A 22,169-nucleotide genomic window follows, 5' to 3' on the forward strand; every position below is an offset into this window, starting at 1 on the left:
TGCGCCGCCATCTTGAAAGAAAAATCAGCAGTCACATCATCAGTGATAGTTTCCAATAATTCCCAATTCAAAATCAACATCAAGAATCAACTGGTGACCTTTTATCACCTTATTTAGACATTAAGTATCAAGGAAGCATGCCACACCTGGTAAACAAACTGCTTTATCAGTCAATTGTCCAGTTGCTTTTGAACCTATGAAAGTGGAGAGCCAAAGTAAAGAAAAAAAATCCTAAACGATTGCAATGTTTTTGTTAAACCCCTTGAATTAAAGCTGAACATTTGCACAACAATCACATCTAAACTGACTCATTTCAATTTAAATGTCAACATCCATTGTGACAGTGTGCAGAGGAAAAATATCCAACCTGGCCGTTGTCCAAATACTCAGGGATCTGACTGTATTTGATGCCACATTTGACTTGAAGTTTCCAGTCTGGCTGCTCATTCATCACAACACATGTCTATGTGTAGTGACATGCTTTACCTTAATGCGAAGTACATTGCATAAAAGTGAAAAATCAACTTTATAACTGCTACCATCCTAACAGTCTCCATAAACGTATCAGATCACAAGGTCAGTCATGTACTGCTAGCTTGACTTGCACTTTTGTCACTTTTGTTCATTCTCCATTTGTAAAACTTGAAAAATATGTTCATTTTGGTTGGGTTACTCAGCACGGTTCTCCAGGGTGGCAAACTGTGTTTAATTGTTCTTGAGGGATAATGATGGTAATGACCTGTTGACCATTTCCAACTATCCGTCCCGTGAGCTCTCATTAAGTTTGACATCATCAAATATTGCATCAGTGTCCAGTGGCGTTAAATCCCCAAGCACTATGTTTAACACCTATGAAGATACACTGGGGATGCAGCAGTAGTGGGCATTGAGTGGGGCTGAGGGATGCATGAATGTTGTAACCTTGCATCATCGACCTGCGTGCATGTGTGTAACCAGTTGTTTTGAAAAGTGTATTACAGTCCTGAAGTTCTTTGAGGAGCATTACTGTCTGAAACTTGGCACTAGATCAGATTTGGACTGTTTTACTGAATCTTGAATGTATGTGACACTTGTGAAGGAAAAAATACTCACTTTCTCACAACTGAGATGGCCCCTTAGCTGTTAGTTTATGACATCCCTAATACTGGGGTGTCTGCCAACTGCAGTCACCCTAAAATCAAGTGTAGGTACCAATTCACCCCAAATTACTCTACAAGATGTCACCCTTGACCCATGATTCTCCTAAGTTGAGAATGCAGACCTGTTTATGCACTCTCTGTTCCTAATATGACCCTGAGACAGACAGACGATAACAAAGGAGTGGAAGACAACTGTTTGTAAGGGAAACAAGGTTATGTTGTGGTAATTCTTGTCCAGATGGAGTCAGAACTTCCATATTTGGAGTGTAACATAGACATGACATGCCTTCCAAACAGTATAAGTACCTAAGGCCAGAGAGACTCCTTAGAACTGGCTCTGACAATGCTGGCATGAATGCTACTTTGTTGTATCACTTCTCCTGACGTCAGTAAACTCTACTCTCAACACAAGCCATCTGAGTCTCCAGAGTGTTTCTGAGTCTCTTGATTTCCTCTCCTGACATCGCAGAATTCTCCAACAACACTGTTTCATTGATTAGATGGCAATCCCTGACACACCACTACACATAGTCACACATCCAGTTTGAAGTTCATAGACTTGTGTCAATATCATGTTGAAACCTCAGAGGTCCCTTCCTTCTCTAGGAACTTTAATCAGTATTTAAAGCTTGTCAGTATTAGGAATCATTTCAGAACTTACTGCACTTGTGTTTTGTTTCCTCAGTACATTTATTTGCTGACTAAAGAATAACCATATTCTGTCAGTTTCCTATAATAAACTGAAAGACAAGGCTGGCAATAGTCTGTATATTTCTTACTACTAACATATCTAAAAACTATTAAAGTACATCAATGAGCCACACTGTTGCACTGTGTGACAAGCCTTCTATCATAAAGAACACAGGAGTTACTATTTATAGAATTATTGTTATTCTAATAGAATTATTACATCTCAATCCAAAAAGTCTCTTCAGCCAGCACCCTACAATAACATACAGTATGTTTCTTGTCTGTTAAGGTCATAAAGCCTTTAAGCAACTTTTCTCCTGAGTAATGACAGAAAGCAAAGTAGGAAGCCAAGTGACACTCAGGTAGGCAGCTTGTCCACATGTGCATGGGTATTTTAGAAAAAGCTCCCTTTCTATGCATTTTGCGTCTTAGTGCAAAGGCAGTTTTAAGTCACAGAAAACTGACCTTTTGAGAAAGGTTCCAGGATGAAGATGTTTTTAGAAATTCTTTTTGTAGTGTTGACTTGTAGACAAAGAGAAATACTGGATACAATGCCATAGACATCCATGCTCACTTCCTGACTGATTCATATCACATGACTCTAAAACTAAAAAACCAACCATCTGCCACCTCTGCACACGAACACATGCATGTGATGGGGTGAATCCTGTGCTGAGGGGCTCATCATGTGGTGATGGGGTGAGTCTGGTGCTGAGGGGTGTTGAAGTCTTCAAAGCGGGCATAGAACTTGTTGAGAATGTCAGGCAGAGAGAGGTTCCTTCAGCATTGTGCATCCCTGGTGTTGTAGTCTGTGATGCACTTAATGCCCTTCCACATGCTCAGAGGGTTGTTGGTGGAGCATATGTGGCTTTGGCCCTCTTAATACTTGCTGTCAGGTCTCACCTAGCCGCTCTGAGTGTTGGTGCATCACTCTCCCTGAATGCAGCATCCCTGTATCTCAGCAGAGCTCTGACCTCTGCATTCAGGCAGGGTTTCTGGGCAGAAGATGTATATTCCTCCAGATCCATCTCTCCCTCACATGTAGCTGCCTCTCTGAAGATGTGCCAGTCTGTGCACTGGAAGCAGTCTTGCAGCACGAAGGCAGCATCACTGGATCATGCAGTGATGTCCTCTGTCTTGGTTTAGTCTGCTTCAACAGAGGACAGTAGGCAGGGACCAGCAGCGATCAGACTTAGACTTAGCCCGACCTTATTAATCCCCAGAGGGAAATTCTGTGGATGGCTCTGTTTGCATCCTGTATGTTCGTGTAAACACAGTCCAGTGTATTGTTTCCATGTGCCGGTATGGTGACATGCTGGTAAAACTTGGGCAGAAGGTCCATCAGCCTTGCATGATTTAAGTCCCCTGTAAATACATAGAAGGCCTCCAGGTGCTTGTTCTGAAGCAAGCTGATGTTCTTGTGTAGCTCCTTTAGCACATCGCTAGCATTAGCACCCGGTGGGATGTAAACAATGGTGATGAACAATTACGAGGCAAATGCTGTGGCCAGCGTTTAACAGTCAAATGTTCTACTGCCTCAACATAGTGGCTCTTGAACAAGTTACAGTTTTTCCACCCCCACAAGTTTGCCCCAACAGATGGTTACGATCTGCTTGGAACAGTTGGAGACTGTCGATCTGGAAGGCTAAGTGGGGCATCAAACTACTTTATGCAAACTCGAAATTTGTTGCAACGCAACCACCATTTCACATGGACAATGAATGGGATGCAAGAAATTGATGGATTCTGTGGACACGTACCATTCATGGGAGGGATCCATTTTTCTCACAAGTACATGCATCGTATCCGAAAATCGCCTGCTTGGTGGATGAGTCACCTGCGGGCCACTACGTGGTCACATAATAGTGCTTGAGCTTCAGTGCGGTAGAAGCGTCAGACCAACATGGCGGCTTGGTTGCAAGCTTTCTCTTTTATTACAAATACAGTACAGCAAAAAGTGTTTCTGAAAGCATTTGAGGCAAAAAATAATCTGTGCAGTGGCTCAATCTGTCCTTATTTTAGTTCAACGAAGTTTAAACATATAACGAAAGTTTCGTGATGCGTCGGACCTCCACTTGCTACACCAAATTTGCATAAAGTAGAAGTCAAGTCTACTTCATGCAAATGATCTGCGGGCAGTTCCGTGGAGATGCACTGGACCATAGCTCGAAATGCACCGCAACAGAGCCAGCATTCAATGCAGTGCGTTTCACATAGCCAACGAATGGCATGGTGAAACTGACAGTTATAAGGTGCGTGTCCACAGGATCCACATCTAGTAAGGCAAGACAAGGCAAATTAATTTGTTTATCACAATTCATACACAAGGCAATTCAAGGTGCTGTACAGTGGCAAAGAAATACATTTAGGAAATTAATTATAAAGATAATTTAAAAGTAGACGTTAAGATCATACATTAAAAGCATAGAAATATAACATAAAAGTGCATTAAAGGTCAAGATTAAAAGTGCATTAAAAGTCAAGATAATAGCTTGAGCATCTAGTAGCTTGACTTCTGCTTTATTCAAATTCAGTACAGGGAGCGGAGGTCCAAAACCTCGTATAATTTTTGTAAAACGTCTGGATGAATTTAGGTTTTTGCTGTAAATGACACATCTGGCATATGCTCTGTGTCTAATTAGTAGAATGAATTAGCATGAATTTCTTGTCAGATCAACAGTTCAGCAGCCCCCTCTCATTTCATCAACACTCTCAGTGAAAAACATATCAAAAAGCAAATTAGCTACAAAAATAGAAACATGCTTAAACTTGTCAGGCCTAAATTAGCGGCGGGCCCTCTGAACTCAGTTTGTCTTCACACCTTACCATTATGTCACTTTTTAAAGTGATATGTAGATGCTTAATAATTTGAATCCAGGATTTGGATTTTGAGGTTACACTGCAAATACGTTTTTGACAAAACACAAAATTGTGTTTGAACAAAATGAAAATGAGCCTATCTTCTCTTAACCTACTGAATGGAGGGTTCTCAATGTATAATGTCAATTGAAGAAATTTACATAAATGTCCACTGAAAACTTTTGTATTTTATAAGAAATTATCTCACAGTTGGATTATAATCATTGCAATCAAAGCAGTGTGCATGTCAGATCAAAAAGTGGCATATTCTATTTTACATTCCCCATGGAGGGATGGCTTTGGTCGTGTTTAGAGAGACTAGATAAAGAGGCGCTGAGCTGCCGCTGTATATCCACTGCAGTTACCTGCTACAGACCCCGTGAAGAATGTTTCGGTGTGATGAGAACTAATAACCACTGAATGATACAGTAAGTATAACTGTGTGATAACTGTGATTGAATTTAATAATTTTCTTTCTTATTGTTGTTGACAGTTTATTACAAATATATGTTTCTTGCTTGCGTCTAACAGCATTTATCACTGTGAAAATCTTCCTGTATTTTTGTCTGGTTCAGTGCTCTTCAACATACCTCATTGCCTCAGTGAATATCAAAACCAACTCGTGACTAAGCAGGAAAGACGGGGTTGCAGCTGGATTGTGACTGTTTGCAGGATAATCACCACACAATCTGTGCTAGCGTCTATGGAGTAAATGGAAAACAATACGTCTGCCTCTTATTTTAACCTCACAATGTTTTTGAACATAGGCAACTATCGATACCCAGCATTTGTCTTGTGTCTCTTGCTGTGTGCTTTTATTATCTCTGCTAATCTTGTCATAATAGTGGCAATAGCACGAGAGAAAAGCCTCCATGAGCCCATGTATATTTTCATTTTGTTTCTCTCCGTGAACTCACTGTACGGCACTGCTGGCTTTTTCTTCAGATTTCTCAGAGACCTTCTGTCTGACTCTCATTTGATCTCAAGACCAGCTTGCTTCACTCAGATCTATGTCATTTACACCTATGCATCCTATGAGCTTACCCTTTTAGGAATAATGGCATATGATCGATATGTTGCTATATGTCAGCCTTTACATTACCACAACAAAATAACTGCCAGAATGATCTGTAAGTTGTTTGTCATTGCATGGATCTACCCGGCGGTGGCTGTTGGGACATGTGTTTATTTGTCCTCCAGGCTTCCACTATGTGACAATAAGATACCAAAGGTTTTCTGTGCCAACTGGAACATAGTAAAATTGTCATGTGTCTCTACTGTGCTCAATAATCTTGTTGGCATGTTTGTTTCCACAAGCACAGTCTTTCTGCCCCTGGCTTTTGTCCTGTATACATATATACGTATTTTCCTTATTTGCAGGAAATGCTCTCCAGAGTTCAAGAGCAAAGTCATACAAAGCTGCCTGCCACACATTATTACTTTTGTCAATTATTCTGTTACTGTGTTTTGTGATGTTTCCCTCAGTAGAATTAATCTTGAAGAACTTAATCCATTGCTAGCGATTATTCTGTCACTGGAATTTGTTGTGATTCCTCCCATTTTGAATCCTCTTGTGTACGGCTTAAAGTTACCAGAAATTAGAAAAATCATGTTAAGAACGTTATGTTCAAAACCTGCCCAAGCAGTTAAAGCTTAAAAATAAGAATAACATAATTAACCTGTTCTGTTGCTATAAATATAAGAATTCTTTAATCATTACTGTAAAAATTGTTATTAACACACTACAATACTCTCATGTGTGTCATAGTAAAGGGTCAGAATACTGTGCAAATTTTCTTTTAATCATCCTGTAATTGAAATATTAAAGTGTTTTTTTTTCCCTCTTCATTATTTTCAAAAAGTATTTTACTGTGTTGATTTAAACATAAAAAGTTCATGTTGCTTGACTATTATACAGGCACTACTAAATTACAGACAAAAGGTTTGTGAAGAGAAGTGCAGTTACTGTTTTAACTCAAACGGCAATTCGAAAATATTATTTTGAATGTTGGATTATGGACATTTTGAAATGAAAATAAGGTCTGATTCAGGTGAGTTTTACAAGTGCTTGGACTGTTTTACACTTTTGTGTATACAGGAAAATTAAAAAATTAAGTGCGTCTAATAAATGTTGGGGTCTTTTGACTTATTTGAGAAGGCAAACACTTGATCCTCTTTAAAAGCAATATAATCAAACAAGTCACATAAAATTCAAATCACATGTTTTTGTCACTGTCACTATCACACACTCAGATACATAAAATTAGAATCATGCCTTACAGATTATGTGCCAGTGATTAGAAGCGACTTGGGGAGTGACAGGACAAATGCTACCTGTCTTATCTAAACTCTTAAACCCTTAAGACCAGCCTTCATTTATTTTCACCTATAAAATCATCACAGAGTGGGTCAAAGGCTGAAGCGCAGAACAACAGAACCTCAGCCAGAAAGGAATTATAAACAATTATTGCTTTATTTACAATATATACAAATAACTACAAGTCACACAGGAAAGTAACATGAAAGCGGATCGGACGAAACGGGGTGATTGACATAACAGGAAGTTACCTATACTAGCAACAGGAAATGAACCGGATGCGATAGTCTCGTTTACAAACAAACTGACAGACTTAATCTCATTAAGCAGAATATATATTTAAGGAGTGCAGAATAACCAGGACTTGCTATGAGTGAGTTAGGAAAGCTGAGACAACAGAAGTACATGCACAGAGCACAACAACAACTAACTCATACTTTACTCTCTATGAACTCATGAAAGAGGGGGGTAACATAACTGGCAGTCTGATGGGAAAGAGGGTGAGGTAAGGCAGGCAGGGAAGGCATGTGGTGTGAGCAGGTGCAGGACCAGATGGGTTTCTGTGTTGGTGTCGAAGGGTCGGAGACCAAGTTGGATAGGCAGGTGAGAGCTGAAGCCTGGTAGAAGGCAGACGGAGCAGGATCTTGGCAGGAATGATCACAGACTGAAGCAGAGGAAAAAGCGAGTGAACAAAAGCAAGAGTCGGATTAGCTGACAATGATCTGAATCGACTAATTAGTTATTCAACAGTCCAGCGTTGTGCAGTAAACTGAACCTTGGCTTTTATGGAGAGAGTTGGTGAGTTGCAGGTCGACCACTCCCACCACACGTATGTTCATTCAGGTGATTATCCAGTGGCCCGCACCTGTCCGTTGTATATGCATAATGGAGGACAGCTTCAGATGGATCACACTTGTATTAATGATCCATTCTATTTCAAAAGGCCCAGTGAACTGTGTAGCCAACCCTTTTGGCCCAGCTTGGAGTAGGGTGCTGGGGAACTTGTCGGTTGGCTCGCTCCATTCTTTGGGAAGCACGAAGGAGAGATGCCCAGGCTTGTTTGTACACTCTCCTGCACTTCTTCATGAACAGTTGGGGCTGATAACCCAGGGAGCACTAGAAAGGGGAGATATATATAGTAGTAGTGTGTGTGTGTATATATATATATATATATATATATATATATATATATATATATATATGTATATATATATATATATATATATATATATATATATATATATATATATATATATATATATATATATATACAATCTTCTTTATTTAAACTATTTTCTACAGATACATACTGAAGACATCAAAACTACGAAGCAAGATATTTGGAAATACATAGCTAACAAACAATTGCAAAATAACTCTAAATATGTTTTATATTTTTATGTTTCAGATTCATCAAAGTATCCACCCTTTGCTTTGATGACAGCTTTGTAAACCCTTGGCCTTCTTTCACTTCGTAGGTGTGCCTTGTCAAGGTTCATTTGTGGATTTTCTTGCCTTCTTAATGGAGTTGGGACCATCAGTTGTGTTGTGCAGAAGTCAGGTTGGTACACAGTTGACAGCCATATCTGGCAACTGTTTGAATCCATATTATGGAAAGAACCAATCAGCTAAGTAAAGAGCAAACAAAGTCCATCATTACTTTAAAAACTGAAGGTCAGTCAGTCTTAAAAATTCCAAAAACTTTGAATGTATTCCCAAGTGCAGTTGCAAAAACCATGGAGCGCTATGACAAATCTGGCTCACATGAGGACCGCCCCAGACCTGCTTTTTGGTGATTCTTGGTTGTCTTCTGACCATCCTGACTGATTGTCTCACAGCAGAAGTAGAAGACCAACTGTCTTCCTGATTGTGGCAGTTACACAACTGTACTATGCACTCCGTGGGCGTTGATGGTTTACACTGATTTTGGGATCTGAAGCATCTTTAAAATGGCTCCAAGTGACTTTCCTAATTTGTTCAAGTCATGAATGGGCTTTTTTATATCCCACTGTAGTGTTTGGGACTGAGTGTGAGGAGTCTGAGACAGGAATCTGAGACAATGCAGCATCATATTTCCTCAAGTTTATCTGAATTGCCACTGACTCAATAATAGTGTTTATTAACACATATAACAGCTATACAGCAAGCAAAGCAAAGTGAGACCAAGCAAAGTGCCATCTTTGGGTCATAATCCGGTGGCCGTAACCCATCTTGGGTCATCAGGAAGTCATAGAACTTATTTCAGCTGAAAGAATAAGGTCAACTGATCCTTTGGGTCCACCTATAGCTTCAGCATTCCTGATTGCCTGTTTGATTCCCAAGACCATGTAGTTGTTTTCATCGACAGGATATATTGTAGGCACTAAAGAGCACAGGGGCACACAGAGCAGAGAGCGTTCTGTGTACCTCTGTAATATCTTGAAGGCTGGTTTCTATGCGTGGAAACAGATTATACTTACATTTTGATGGTAAGACTATTGAGAGATAATGGAAAATGCTTCAGGTGTCACAGTGCTTACTCTTTCAGGTTTAAGTTTTACGCTGGAACAAAGAATTTCTCTTTTCTTGGTTACTTTACTGTGGTACTTAATGATTCTGTGGGGAAATGTCGCTCTTATTGTCACTGTTATCATGGATAAAAACCTCCATGAACCTATGTATATCTTTGTATGTAATCTATGCGTCAATGCACTGTATGGAACTATCGGTTTTTACCCCAAATTCCTTTTGGATCTCGTTTCATCTCATGTGATCTCTTATGCTGGATGCATGCTGCAGGGTTATGTAATACACTCATCAGTTTGCAATGACTTTTCTATCTTAGCTCTAATGTCCTATGATAGATATCTGGCTATATGTCGACCTCTAGTTTACAATTCAGTTATGACAAAACAGAGAATCTCTATTTTTGTGTTTTTCTCCTGGCTCATACCTCTTTATTGTATGTTTATGAACACAGCCACATTGCTGGGCTCAAGGTTGTGTGGCTCACACATAAACAGACTCTACTGTGTTAACTGGATGATAGTTAGGCTTGCTTGCTCACCGCCCATAGCAAACACTGCAGTCGCATATTTTAATATATTGTTTTTTTTCGGACATTGTGTGTTTATATTTTGGTCGTACCTGTCTGTGATAAAAATATGCATATCATCTAAAGAGAAGCAAGTGAAGTTTATGCAGACATGCCTGCCACATTTAGTCTCCCTATTGACTTTTATGACAGCTATTCTTTTAGATGTATTGTACATTAGATTTGGGTCTGCTGATGTATCTCAAAATCTCAATAACTTTATGTCAATTGAATTTCTCCTTGTTCCTCCGATGGTGAATCCACTTGTATACGGATTCAGACTTACCAAACTGCGCAACAGGATACTGAATTTAGTCCATATTAAGAGTAAAGATGCAAAGTGTAACAGCGTGACTGTTCATGTTAGAGCTGAGCTTTCAAACTGAAACTCTGTGAATTCAGACAGATTTGTTCTTAACTGATTTAAGTTTGTGAAAATGATTTTCAATGCTGTCTATCAGGGATGTGTCAGTGGCACACCCCTCATGTTGAAAATGTAGCATCTTATCTGCATCTCACCTCATATAAGGTATTTATCTGCTTCACAATTGCATGTTAAAATATAGAACAGAATACTGCATGTTTCTCTGTTTTTTCAAGTTTAATTCATATTGTTGTAATGTATGCAATGTTTTTTTCCCTTCTTCTGGAAAATAGCATACTTTATCATACAATGCATGAGCATGTACTGTGGCACTTACATGGTATCTAATAAATCATGTAATAAATACTCAATGTGCAGTTGTTTTCATGAGTATTATGAGGCAGGTTGGCTGCTTTATACCATCTTTCCAAATAAGAAATATAAAATGTAAATGGATGTGCTAACACTTTGAATGTGCTGAGACTGAAACATTAATGATTTCCACTTTTTTCACAACATGTTTATATATTCCACTCTTATTAATATGAATGTATAACAGTAGTAATTTTAGTATAAGTGTAGTTATAATTATATAAAACCAAAAGACACAGACACACTAAAAAGTGATGCTACCAAAGATTTCATTGCAGCTGTGATCTAAATGTCACTGTCAATGCTGCAGAAAATATGCACTCATTCCTATAAGAAACTGATGAGCACTGACAGATTGCTGTTATTTATAACACTGTGTTGTTGTATGTAAAAACAAGCATCAATGGGGTACGTTAGTTGGAGCTGCTTAGCAAGTGTTTAAAATTTTAAGCCTTTTACGTTTGAGGAAGCACATGGGCTAATAGCAACAGATAAATTAAAGACCTGCTCATTCACAAATTAATCTTGATCATGCCAAGACAAAGTAGTGTAGAAGTTTAATTAATAGATAAATCAGGATACTCTTTTGATGTGACATAGACATACAAGCAGCAAATACTACAGAGTATGAGCCATGTTACTCCAGGTACTGGCTATAATGCACAGTTTTACAGTTTGTCAACAAAAAGTAAAAGAAAATGAAGCAGTACCGCTTTTTAACTGTTATTTTTTAGTTTTCTCATGAACAGAACCTTTTTAAAAAATACTCCAGCGTCTGCATAATTTGAGTCACTTGTAATCTGTGTTTTCAGTTTTATCCAGCTTGGTATGGATGCAGTGTCATATGGCACAGAATTTTGTAACTTGAGACCCATGAATACTATCCATTTGGCCTTTCATTGCTTCTCTTACTTGCCTCTCTTCCTTGCATCTCAGTTCTTTCCCACAGGGATGTAAAGGAGGTATACAAGTAGACACCCAAGAACAGAGAAATTTTATCTACCCAACAGAACATTCACAGTCATCTTCACAATTTCAGGAGATATCTACTATGAATGAAATACAGTATTTAAACTGTGAAATCAATAGAGATCAGCTATGTGTGGATGTTAATCAGTAACTCTGTTGATTCCTGCAGTCATTTCATATGACAGGTATCTGGCTATAGTACAGTTGTCAAAAACAATACACTATTTAATTTCCAGGTCCTTAAAGTTGCATCTTAAACTCAAATGACACCCTGAAAAGGGATCATTCAAGGTATAATATTTTAAAGATGAGGCTATGTGCCTCAAAAACTCTGTATTGTGGACAAAAGTAAAGAGTACTATTGCTTTATTAGTTAGACTGTGTAGAATAGTGTAGTATTATAGGAAACATGGCTCCTTATAATACAGTTTCTGTACATATACTGACCATAGAAATACAGAGCTACTCTGACAAACAACACAAGTGAATTGGTGTTTTATTACAGGGCCATTTTCCCATTGTCTTTATAATATTTGATCATATTGTTTCATATCATATAGCATACATCACGGTGAAATAATGCTACAAATATGAATGTATTTAATTTGATGGTAAAATGTTTTGGGCTTTTTTGCAAACTGCATTAGCTGGTTAACTCTACATGGCTAGATCCATCCATCTATCCATCCAGCCATCCATCCATCCATCCATCCATCCATCCATCCATCCATCCATCCATCCATCAATTCATTTTCTTCCACTTATGTGGGGTTGGGTAAGTGGAAGTAAGCAGACAAAGTAGGTTATTCCAGATCACCCTCACTGCATGCTTGGGTTTACCAGGTCTGTCCAGCAGCCTTCCCCGCCATCAGATCCAACTCACTACCAGGTGGTGATCTCCTCAACAAAAAAAAAAGGGCTTTCAGAGTGGGGGACCGAGCAGAACTCAAACTTGTACAAAGGGAATTTAAACACAGACTTGGAGAGAGCAAAGATGCCTACAGAAAACTGGAGGAGAAGTTAGAGTGGAACAAGGCCAAGGATGTCAGGAGTGGTATGAGGGAGATCACCAGCTTCCAGAGGTAAGGCAGGGAATGAAGAGCAGCCAAGGGGAATACACAGAGAGCCAATGAGTTGAACCAGTTCTATAGCAGGTTCGAATTCAGCTCCCCCTCCCCCACCAGCCCTCACACCTTTAAACTTTCTCCCTCACCCTACAGTCCCACACCAACCCCCATCATGGACATTTCACTACTCCATCAGATTAGATTTATATAGCGCTTTTCTATTAAGGTATACTCAAAGTGCATACAATGGGTCCAGTATTCATTCAGTCACACATTCTCACTTTGATAGTGGTAAACTACATTTTTAGCCACAGCTGCCCTGGGGTAGACCGATGGAAGCGTGGCTGCCAATCCACGCCTACAGCCTCCGACCACCACCAACATTCATATGCATTCATACACCAGTGCCAGTAGCCACACTGGAGGTAAGGTGGGTAAAGTGTCTTGCCCAAGGACACAACAGCACATGACTAGGACAGAGTGGGAACCGAACCGCCGACCCTTCGATCATTGGAAGGCCCGCTCTACCACCTGAGCCACAGCCCCACAGTCCTTCAATGTATGCAACCACATGTTCCTGATGTTTTATCAGTCTGTGGTGGCGAGCTCCATCTTCTTTGCAGTGGTGTGCTGGGGTGCAGGCATCAAGGTGAAGGATGCCAACAAATTGAATAAACTGATCAGGAAAGCCCAGGTTGTGTTTGGCTGTCAGTTGGCCACTCTGGAGGAGGTGGTGGAGCAGAGGATGCTGGCCAAACTGCTGGTCATCATGGACAACACCTCACACCCCCTCCATAAAACTGTGGGCAACCTGAGAATCCCCTGTCATTTTCCAAAGCAGTGAGTTCTCAGTCCAGAGAGCTGATTGGCTGTTTCAAAGATCGCACAACTGTCTCTGTGCTCTATACTAGACAGAGAGTAGAGGAGAGATCACACACCACCAGGCTACGCATTACAGAGAAGTAGAATCAAGTTTCCCAACCATGATGGCTGTTTCTGTAATAACAGTGTTTGTTCTTTCAGGGTTAAATGAAACAGTGAACCACAGATCTATCATCTTCTTTCTCAGCTTGCTGTGTTACTGCACAATACTTGTGGTGAATGTTTCTCTGATTGTGATCATCATCTTGGATAACAGCCTCCATGAACCAATGTATATTCTGCTGTGTGCTTTTTTCATGAATGGACTTTATGGAACAACAGGTTTCTACCCCAAATTTCTCTGGGATCTGCTCTCTCCTGTTCACATTATCTCTTATTCTGGATGTCTTACAGGCATCTAACTTGGAAGGAGATTGTGTCCTTATGTAAGATGTACATTTACATACATTTTTGTTTAAAGCTTCACACCATTTTACAGGGACCTGACATTCTTTTAACATAACATCAGGCGTATTTCTAGATTTTAGGTCATCAATTGACAATAAAACCATTTACTTTAAGCAGTCCATTTTCCTTTAAAGAAGGTCAGCCCTTATAAATTTCGGGACCATTTAAACCTCTGTGTGAAGTATATTTTTCTGTGAGCTAAATATACTGTACTGTGTGCAGAGCTTGTACTGTGTTTCTCTATGTCTACTGCATTAATGAACAAGCAGCTATTTATTTTATGTGTCCTCAATTACATTTACAAAGGTGTAATTTAAGGTGTAGTGATTTGAAAATGAAAACGTCTAAGACAAAGAGCAGACGCCACATGGAGTATAAAGCCACACACGTTCTCTCGCGCGGATTTCTGCGCAGCTCGTTCACACAGAAAGTATAACTCAGCTTTTATATTCCGTGCAGCGTCTGCTCCCAAACTGCAGGGGCAGTGTATCACAAACATGTCTATCTAGTCTACTCTAATTCTAAACTAGAGTAGAAGAAGTTTGCCATTGTTTACACCACTTACAATATGGCATTTTACTGAATAGTTGCATTTCAGCAGTTTTGATTTCACACCATGAATTGTTCATAACACGGTTGTCACGGTGATCTCTGAGACATGATGACGTCCATCCCAAGTACTGATCAACATCCAGCCCTCTTGTGATCCATGGTTAGTCTGTCTGTGTATTCAGAGCCAGTGAACAACGCTTTCAGATTAATAATTTTTTAAAAAAACGTTAACGCACGATAAAATAATTGTTGGCATTTAATGTGTTAACTTGCCCAGCCCTAATATATGTATATGTATGGATGTATGTAGATACACTCACTGGCCACTTTCATGAGGTAGTTCATGCTCGGAAAAGGTTGGACACCCTTTTGCTTTCAGAACTGCTTAATTCTTAATGGAATACTTTCAACAAGGTGTTGTAAACATTCCTCTGAGATTTTGGTTCATATTGACATGTTAGCATCATGCAGTTGCTTCAGATTTGTTGACTGAACATCCATGATGTGAATCTCCCGTTCCACCACATCCCAAAGGTGCTCTATTGGCTTGAGATCTGGTGACTGTGCAGGCATTGGAATACAGTGAACTCATTGCCATGTTCAAGAAACCAGTTTGAGATGATTTGAACTTTGTGACATGGTGCGTTTTCCTGCTGGAAGTAACCATCAGAAAATGGGTACACTGTGGCCATAAAGGGATGGACATGGTTGGAAACAATTCTCAGCTAGGCTGTCCCCCACACCATTACACCACCAGCAGCAGCCTGAACCATCGATACAAGGCAGGATGGATCCATGCCTTCATCTTGTTTATGTCAAATTCTTACCCTACCTTCTGAATGTCGCAGCTGAAATCGAGACTCATCAGACCAGTCAATTTTTTTCCAATCTTCTGTTGTCCAATTCTGGTGGGCCTGTGTGAGTGGTAGCCTCAGTTTCATGTTCTTAGCTCTATGTTTGTGTGATCTTCTGCTGCTGTAGCGCATCTTCTTCAAGGTTCGATGTTTTGTGCGTTCAGAGAGGGTATTCTGCAATCCTTGGTTGTAATGGAGGGTTATTTGAGTTACTGTTGCCTTTCTATCATCTCCAACTAGTCAGCCCATTCTCCTCTGATCTCTCACATCAGCAAGGCATTTTGGTCCACACAACTTGCCACTCACTGGATCACTTCTCTTTTTCAGACCATTCTCTGTAAACCCTAGAGATGATTGTGTGTGAAAATCCCAGTAGATCAGCAATTTCTGAAATACTCAGATCAGTCCATCTGGCACCAACAACCATGCCATGTTCTTCCCCATTCTGATGCTTGGTTTGAACTTCAGCAAGCTGTCTTGACCATGTCTACATGACTAAATGCATTGAGTTGTGGTCATGCGATTGGCTGATTAGCTATTTATATTAACAAGCAATTGAACAGGTGTACCTAATAAAGTGGCCGGTGAGTGTATATATATATGCGTGTATATATATATGTATGTGTGTGTGTGTGTGTGTGTGTGTGTGTGTGTGTCTGTGTACACTACCAGTATGTGAGTATGTACACTATCACACTAAGTTTTTATTTAATTATTTTCTACATTTTACATTAATACTGAAGATAAGTATTAATCTTAACACTTTTGTTTACAGCATAATTCCACATGTATTCTTTTTTAAAGTTTTTTTTTTGTCTTTTCTTGGCTTAATTCGATAGGTAAGTAGAGAGGCACGAAAGAAAGCAGGGAGGACCTGTAACAATGGGCTTGAGTTAGAATCAAATTTAGGCCACTGCGTGGGGGACTGTAGCCCCTGTTCATGCGTCACCCACTCAACCATTTGAGCCGCCTGGGCGCTCAATTCTATATGTATTCTTTTACAGTTTTGATGTCTTCAGTATTAATCTATAATGTATAAAATAATTAAATGAAAACCACTGAATGAGAGGGTGTGTCCAAATTTTTACATACAGACAGGTAGTGTATGTATGGACAACAGAGAATCCTCTGTCATTTTCCAAAGCAGTGAGTTCTCAGTCCAGAGAGCTGATTGGCTGTTTCAAAGATCCCCCAACTGTCTCTGTGCTCTATACTAGACAGAGAGTAGAGGAGAGATCACACACCACCAGGCTACGCATTACAGAGAAGTAGAACAAAGTTTCCCAACCATGATGGCTAATGTTTCTGTAATAACAGTGTTTGTTCTTTCAGGGTTAAATGAAACAGTGAACCACAGATCTATTATCTTCTTTCTCAGCTTGCTGTGTTACTGCACAATACTTGTGGTGAATGTTTCTCTGATTGTGATCATCATCTTGGATAACAGCCTCCATGAACCAATGTATATTCTGCTGTGTGCTTTTTTCATGAATGGACTTTATGGAACAACAGGTTTCTACCCCAAATTTCTCTGGGATCTGCTCTCTCCAGTTCACATTATCTCTTATTCTGGATGTCTTGTTCAGGCTCTGGTCATGTACTCTTTTGCCTGCAGTGATCTGTCCATTCTTGCTCTCATGGCCTATGACAGGTATCTGGCTATATGTCGACCACTGGAGTACCACTCTGTCATGTCCAAGCACAGAGTCACTAAGTTAGCGTTTTTCTCTTGGTTTACACCTTTCTGCATTGTAGCAACAAACATCTATCTAACATCCAGGGTAAAGTTATGCAGCTCACATATTGACAGACTGTTTTGTGTGAACTGGAGCATTGTTCAACTGGCATGTTTTCCAGAAGAAACCACCATTAATGGCATAGGTGGAAACATTACTATAATCATTTATGGGTTTCATGGTCTTTTCATAGTTTGGTCCTACTTGTATCTCATCAAAACTTGCACCAGTTCTTTAGAAAACAGAGCTAAGTTCATGCAGACATGTGTACCACATTTGACCTCCTTATTCACTTTTCTTTTCACTGTGTTCTTTGATGTTATGACTTTGCGACTTGCTTCAAAAGATTTCCCTGAAATGCTTCAAAACTTCATGTCGATAGAATTTCTCATCATACCTCCTATTATGAATCCTCTCATCTATGGTTTTAAATTGACTAAAATTCGAAACAAAATTTTTCCTTCAGTTATTTTTAAAATCAAATAATTTTCTGCCTTTACTTGAAGAGGATGTTTTAGTTGAAATATTTAATTTTTAAAAAATTAAAATTCATCTTACCATGTTTAATATGTTTGTTTTCCTGAAGTTTCATCACATCTCTTTTATTTCAAAGTTATTTCAAAATGTTGATATGAAACACTTCATCGTACAGTCATTCAAACTGTTGGAACTTTGTCAGCACATCTTAGATAATTCATGTAAGTCAAATACTTCACAGTATTAAGTCATGATGTGCTCTCGATGTGGGAACTCTGTTTAAAGAGTGAAAACTGGAATTAACCTGATGAGTGTCTTTCTCTTTTTGTAGCATTTTTGCTATTGACCTTTTGAAATAGACAAACAAAAAATGCAAGATTAAGCTATGTGGGCATTAATTATTTTTAGATGTGAACATTGATCTTTAGTGTAAATATAATTCTAAAGTGTACTATTTGAAAATTGTGTGGTATTACACAACAAAGGAACCAGTCTACTAAAACATATTTGTGATGCTGGAATAAGTTTTTGTTCTCTCCTAATGCTTATTTCTATAGAAGGGTTCATAACCTGCCTTTGCTGGTCAACTGCACATGACTACATCCATCATGGCTGTAATAGCAAAAAAACAGAGAGAGAAATTTTAATTTTTAAGAGTCTTTGGTGATATTGTAAGAACAGTTTTAAGCAAACCTCTGGGTTCTCCTGTTAATGATCTTTAACAAAAAGGGATGATTCATGCTGGGACTTGAATTAAATGCACAAATGTGTGCACTAGATTCAGGCTCAATCTTTACAGTGACTTAGCATGATGTGTTTCTGTTTGTAACCATGGAAACATGTTTATTCTGAGCCCGGTAGTAACTGGTGGTCAACTTTTAAGGCTTAAATAAAACAGTCTATATTTGTATGGAACATGCAGTGTAACTTTTATTGTCTAAGAGTAAAATTAAGACTGAAATGACACTAGTCCAGTCTATAGTGTCTCTGTGAATCTGGCCCTGGTAGCTAGGTTCCTGCATTTCTAGTGACAGAATGTGAAACTGGCATGGATATACTTTCAAATCCTAATAACAATATGCCAAAGAAATCATGTTGTTCAGCAAACCAACAACTGTTCAACAACCACTTGAATTCCTTATGCACCCTTAGGTGGAACTGACTAAAATTCTGTGTTTTGTTTTGTTGTTTTGAAAACCATATAATTTTGTATGCCTTGCCTTGAAGAGGATGTTTTAGTTGAAAAACTGCATTTTAGAAAATTGATATCCACCTTAAAAGATTTAGTATGTTTTTTTTTATCCTCAAGATTCATGATCACACGCCCTTTTTATTTTCAAACTATTTCAAAATGTTGATATGAAACATTTCATCGTACAGTCATTCAAACTGTTGAAACTTTGTCAGCACATCTTAGATAATTCATGTAAGTCAAATACTTCACAGTATTAAGTCATGATGTGCTCTCGATGTGGAAAATCTGGTTTAAGAGTAAAAAATGGAATTAAATCTTATGTGAATGCCTTTCTCTTTTTGTAGCATATTTGCAGTTGACCTTTTGATTCAGACAAAAAAAAAGAAGAAATGACTTGATCCATAAAAATATACTTTACATTGTGTTTACAGGCATCTCGCTTGGAAGGAGATTGTGTCCTTATGTAAGATGTACATTTATATACATTTTTGTTTAAAGCTTCACACCATTTTACAGGGACTTGACATTCTTTTAATATAACATCAGGGGTATTTCAAGATTTTCAGTCATCAATTGACAGTTAAACCATTTACTTCAAAACAGTCCATTTTCCTTTAAAGATGGTCAGCCCTTATGAATTTTGAGACCATTTAATCCTCTGTGTGAAATATATTTTTCATTGAGCTAAATATACTGTACTGTGTGCAGAGCTTGCACTGTGTTTCTCTGTGTCTACTGCAATAATGAACAAGAAGCTCTCTATTTTCATTCCTCACAGTTTATAAGTTTTTAATTTACAAAGATAAAATTTAAGGTGTAGTGATCTGAAAATGACAAAGAAAGACAAAGACAAAGAAAGCTCAGTATAGAAGAAAAAATACAGACAATGCAATTGTGTAATTAACTAGTCTTGTAATGTAGTGCAGCATTAGAGGAAAATGGCTCCAAATATTACTGTTTCATTCCAACAATGCTGTTCACATGTTTGAAACATTGTTTGTTTGTTTGTTTTGGACAAGTGCATGATGTGTGGATTGTCTCACAATTGAAACCAAGAAAATTCATTGGTTCGGAAAATAATCTTTTTTATTATTTAGGCCTCTACATGATAATGATTGTGCTTACACAAGGACATCAGTGCAGAAAGGAGTTCATCTTCACCTCTATACACAGTATACAAACATATACACTACTGGTCAAGAGTTTTAGAATGCCCCAATTTTTCCAGTTTTTTTTTTTATTGAAATTCAAGTAGTTCAAGTCCACTGAATAGCTTGAAATGGTACAAAAGCAAGTGGTGAACTGCCAGAGGTTAAAAAAAAAAAGAAAAGGTGAGGTTATCCAAAACTGAAAAATAATGCACGTCTCAGAAAAGGCCAAAAAGGCCTTTTTCAGGGAACAAGAAATGGGTTAACAACTTATAGCTGTTCTGCAGCAATGAAGGTTTATCAAGTGTTGAAAGTTGGGGCTGCCAAATCTTACAGGTGTCCCAATTTTTCTTGATTACTTACAACCCCCTCTGTCTGCATAACAGCAGTATTAGAACACACTGTGGAACCACACCCTCAAGAGTGTTATTTGAACTGTATTGTACTGCTGAAAGTAGTGAGTAGCTATAAAAATGGCAAGGAAAAGGCAATTGACCATAGAAGAGTGACAGATCATCATAACACTTAAAAATGTAGGTCTTTCCTACAGAGAAAGTCAAGGTGTCAGGGAGTACAGTCTTCTTCACCATCAAAAGGCACTCAGAAACTGGGGGAAACTCTGACAGGAAGAGGTCTGGAAGACCCAAAGGCAGAACAGAATCAGAAGACAAGTTTCTGAGAGTCAACAGCTTGATGATAGGCGGCTCACAGGACAACAGCTTCAAGCTCAGCTTAATAGTGGTCGTAGTAAGAAGTCTCAGTTTCAACTGTCAAGAGAAGATTTGGAGTTGCAGGTTTGACAGGTGGAGATGCAGCAAGAATGACATTGTTAAGATGCCAGAATAAGAAAAAGAGGGTTGTCTGGGCCATGAAACACAGCCAATGGACTACTGAAGACTGGAAGAAGGTACACTATATTGCCAAAAGTATTCGCTCACCCATCCAAATAACCAGAATCAGGTGTTCCAATCACTTCCATGGCCACAGGTGTATAAAATCAAGCACCTAGGCATGCAGACTGCTTTTACAAACATTTGTGAAAGAATGGGTCGCTCTCAGGAGCTCAGTGAATTCCAGCGTGGAACTGTGATAGGATGCCACCTGTGCAACAAATCCAGTCGTGACATTTATTTGCTCCTAAATATTCCACAGTCAACTGTCAGCTGTATCATAAGAAAGTGGAAGTGTGTGGGAATGACAGCAACTCAGCCACCAAGTGGTAGGCCACGTAAACTGATGGAGTGGGGTCAGCAGATGCAGGAACCAAAACATCTACCACAGCACTCTGCAGCTCAATGCAGTACCCTCTGGTATGTTCCTAGTTGGTCAGGGCTTCATCCTACAGCAAGATAATGACCCAAGCTATGCCAGAATTACCTTAGGAAAAAGAACAAGATGCTAAGCTTGAAATCATGGAGTGTCCAGGGCAGTCTCCAGACTTAAACCCCATGGAGCTGGTTTGAGATGAACTGGACAGAAGAGTGAAAGCAAAGCAACCTACAAGTGCCACACATATATGGGAACTTCTGCAACAGAGTTGGGAAGAATTCTCTTGAAGAATATTTTCTTTCCATTGTGGAAAGAATGCCATGAGTATGTTCAGCTGTTATATGTGCCAAAGGTGGCTACTTTGATGAGTCAAAAGTTTAGAATACATTTTGGTTTCTAAATAGATTTTTTCTTTAACTTCATTTCTTTATCTGTTGTACACTTTCATTTCAGAGTACAATGAGACCTTAACATGCAAAATTTCCAATTAAAAACTGGAAAAATAAGGGTGTTCTAAAACTTTTGACTGGTAGTGTATGTGGTATAAATATTCTTGGTAGACCATCTCTAAATGATGTTTGTGCTGCTTGGACTGCAGCATATCTGATTCTGTTTCTGTTGCTTCTGATAACTGAGCATTTGAAGATGGCAGTAAGCTGCTTTAATTCCAGCATGTTATACGCCTCTCTCTTCTTTTTATGTCTGTCTGCTACTGTACTGGTCACTGTCCACTGAAAGGATCATGAAAATTGCTAGTAG

General features: G+C 38.9%; 3 protein-coding genes across 3 annotated transcripts; all 3 read left to right on the plus strand.

Annotated features, from left to right (window-relative positions):
* The first annotated feature begins 5,046 nt into the window (after nt 1-5,046).
* On the plus strand, nt 5,047-6,805 carry LOC111567226 (olfactory receptor 6N2-like). The gene is made up of 2 exons (XM_023268208.3): nt 5,047-5,116; nt 5,264-6,805. Exon 2 carries the CDS (start codon nt 5,401-5,403, stop codon nt 6,343-6,345), a length of 945 nt encoding a protein of 314 aa, XP_023123976.2. The 5' UTR covers nt 5,047-5,116; nt 5,264-5,400; the 3' UTR covers nt 6,346-6,805.
* Nucleotides 6,806-9,392: 2,587 nt separating this feature from the next.
* LOC111567227 (olfactory receptor 1019-like) lies at nt 9,393-10,800 on the plus strand. Its single transcript, XM_035947222.2, has one exon. The coding sequence runs from the start codon at nt 9,493-9,495 to the stop codon at nt 10,462-10,464; it is 972 nt and encodes a 323-aa protein (XP_035803115.1). The 5' UTR covers nt 9,393-9,492; the 3' UTR covers nt 10,465-10,800.
* Nucleotides 10,801-16,863: 6,063 nt separating this feature from the next.
* On the plus strand, nt 16,864-19,088 carry LOC111567237 (olfactory receptor 52D1-like). Its single transcript, XM_023268220.3, has one exon. It carries the CDS (start codon nt 16,875-16,877, stop codon nt 17,805-17,807), a length of 933 nt encoding a protein of 310 aa, XP_023123988.2. The 5' UTR covers nt 16,864-16,874; the 3' UTR covers nt 17,808-19,088.
* The last annotated feature ends 3,081 nt before the right edge of the window (nt 19,089-22,169 follow it).

The sequence above is a fragment of the Amphiprion ocellaris genome, chromosome 11 (assembly GCF_022539595.1).
Source record: "Amphiprion ocellaris isolate individual 3 ecotype Okinawa chromosome 11, ASM2253959v1, whole genome shotgun sequence".
NCBI lineage: Eukaryota > Metazoa > Chordata > Actinopteri > Pomacentridae > Amphiprion > Amphiprion ocellaris.

What these genes read in the sequence shown, in the direction of transcription:
- LOC111567226 (XM_023268208.3), top strand. Translation starts at nt 5,401, where the DNA reads ATGGAAAACAATACGTCTGCCTCTTATTTTAACCTCACAATGTTTTTG.
- LOC111567227 (XM_035947222.2), top strand. Translation starts at nt 9,493, where the DNA reads ATGGAAAATGCTTCAGGTGTCACAGTGCTTACTCTTTCAGGTTTAAGT.
- LOC111567237 (XM_023268220.3), top strand. Translation starts at nt 16,875, where the DNA reads ATGATGGCTAATGTTTCTGTAATAACAGTGTTTGTTCTTTCAGGGTTA.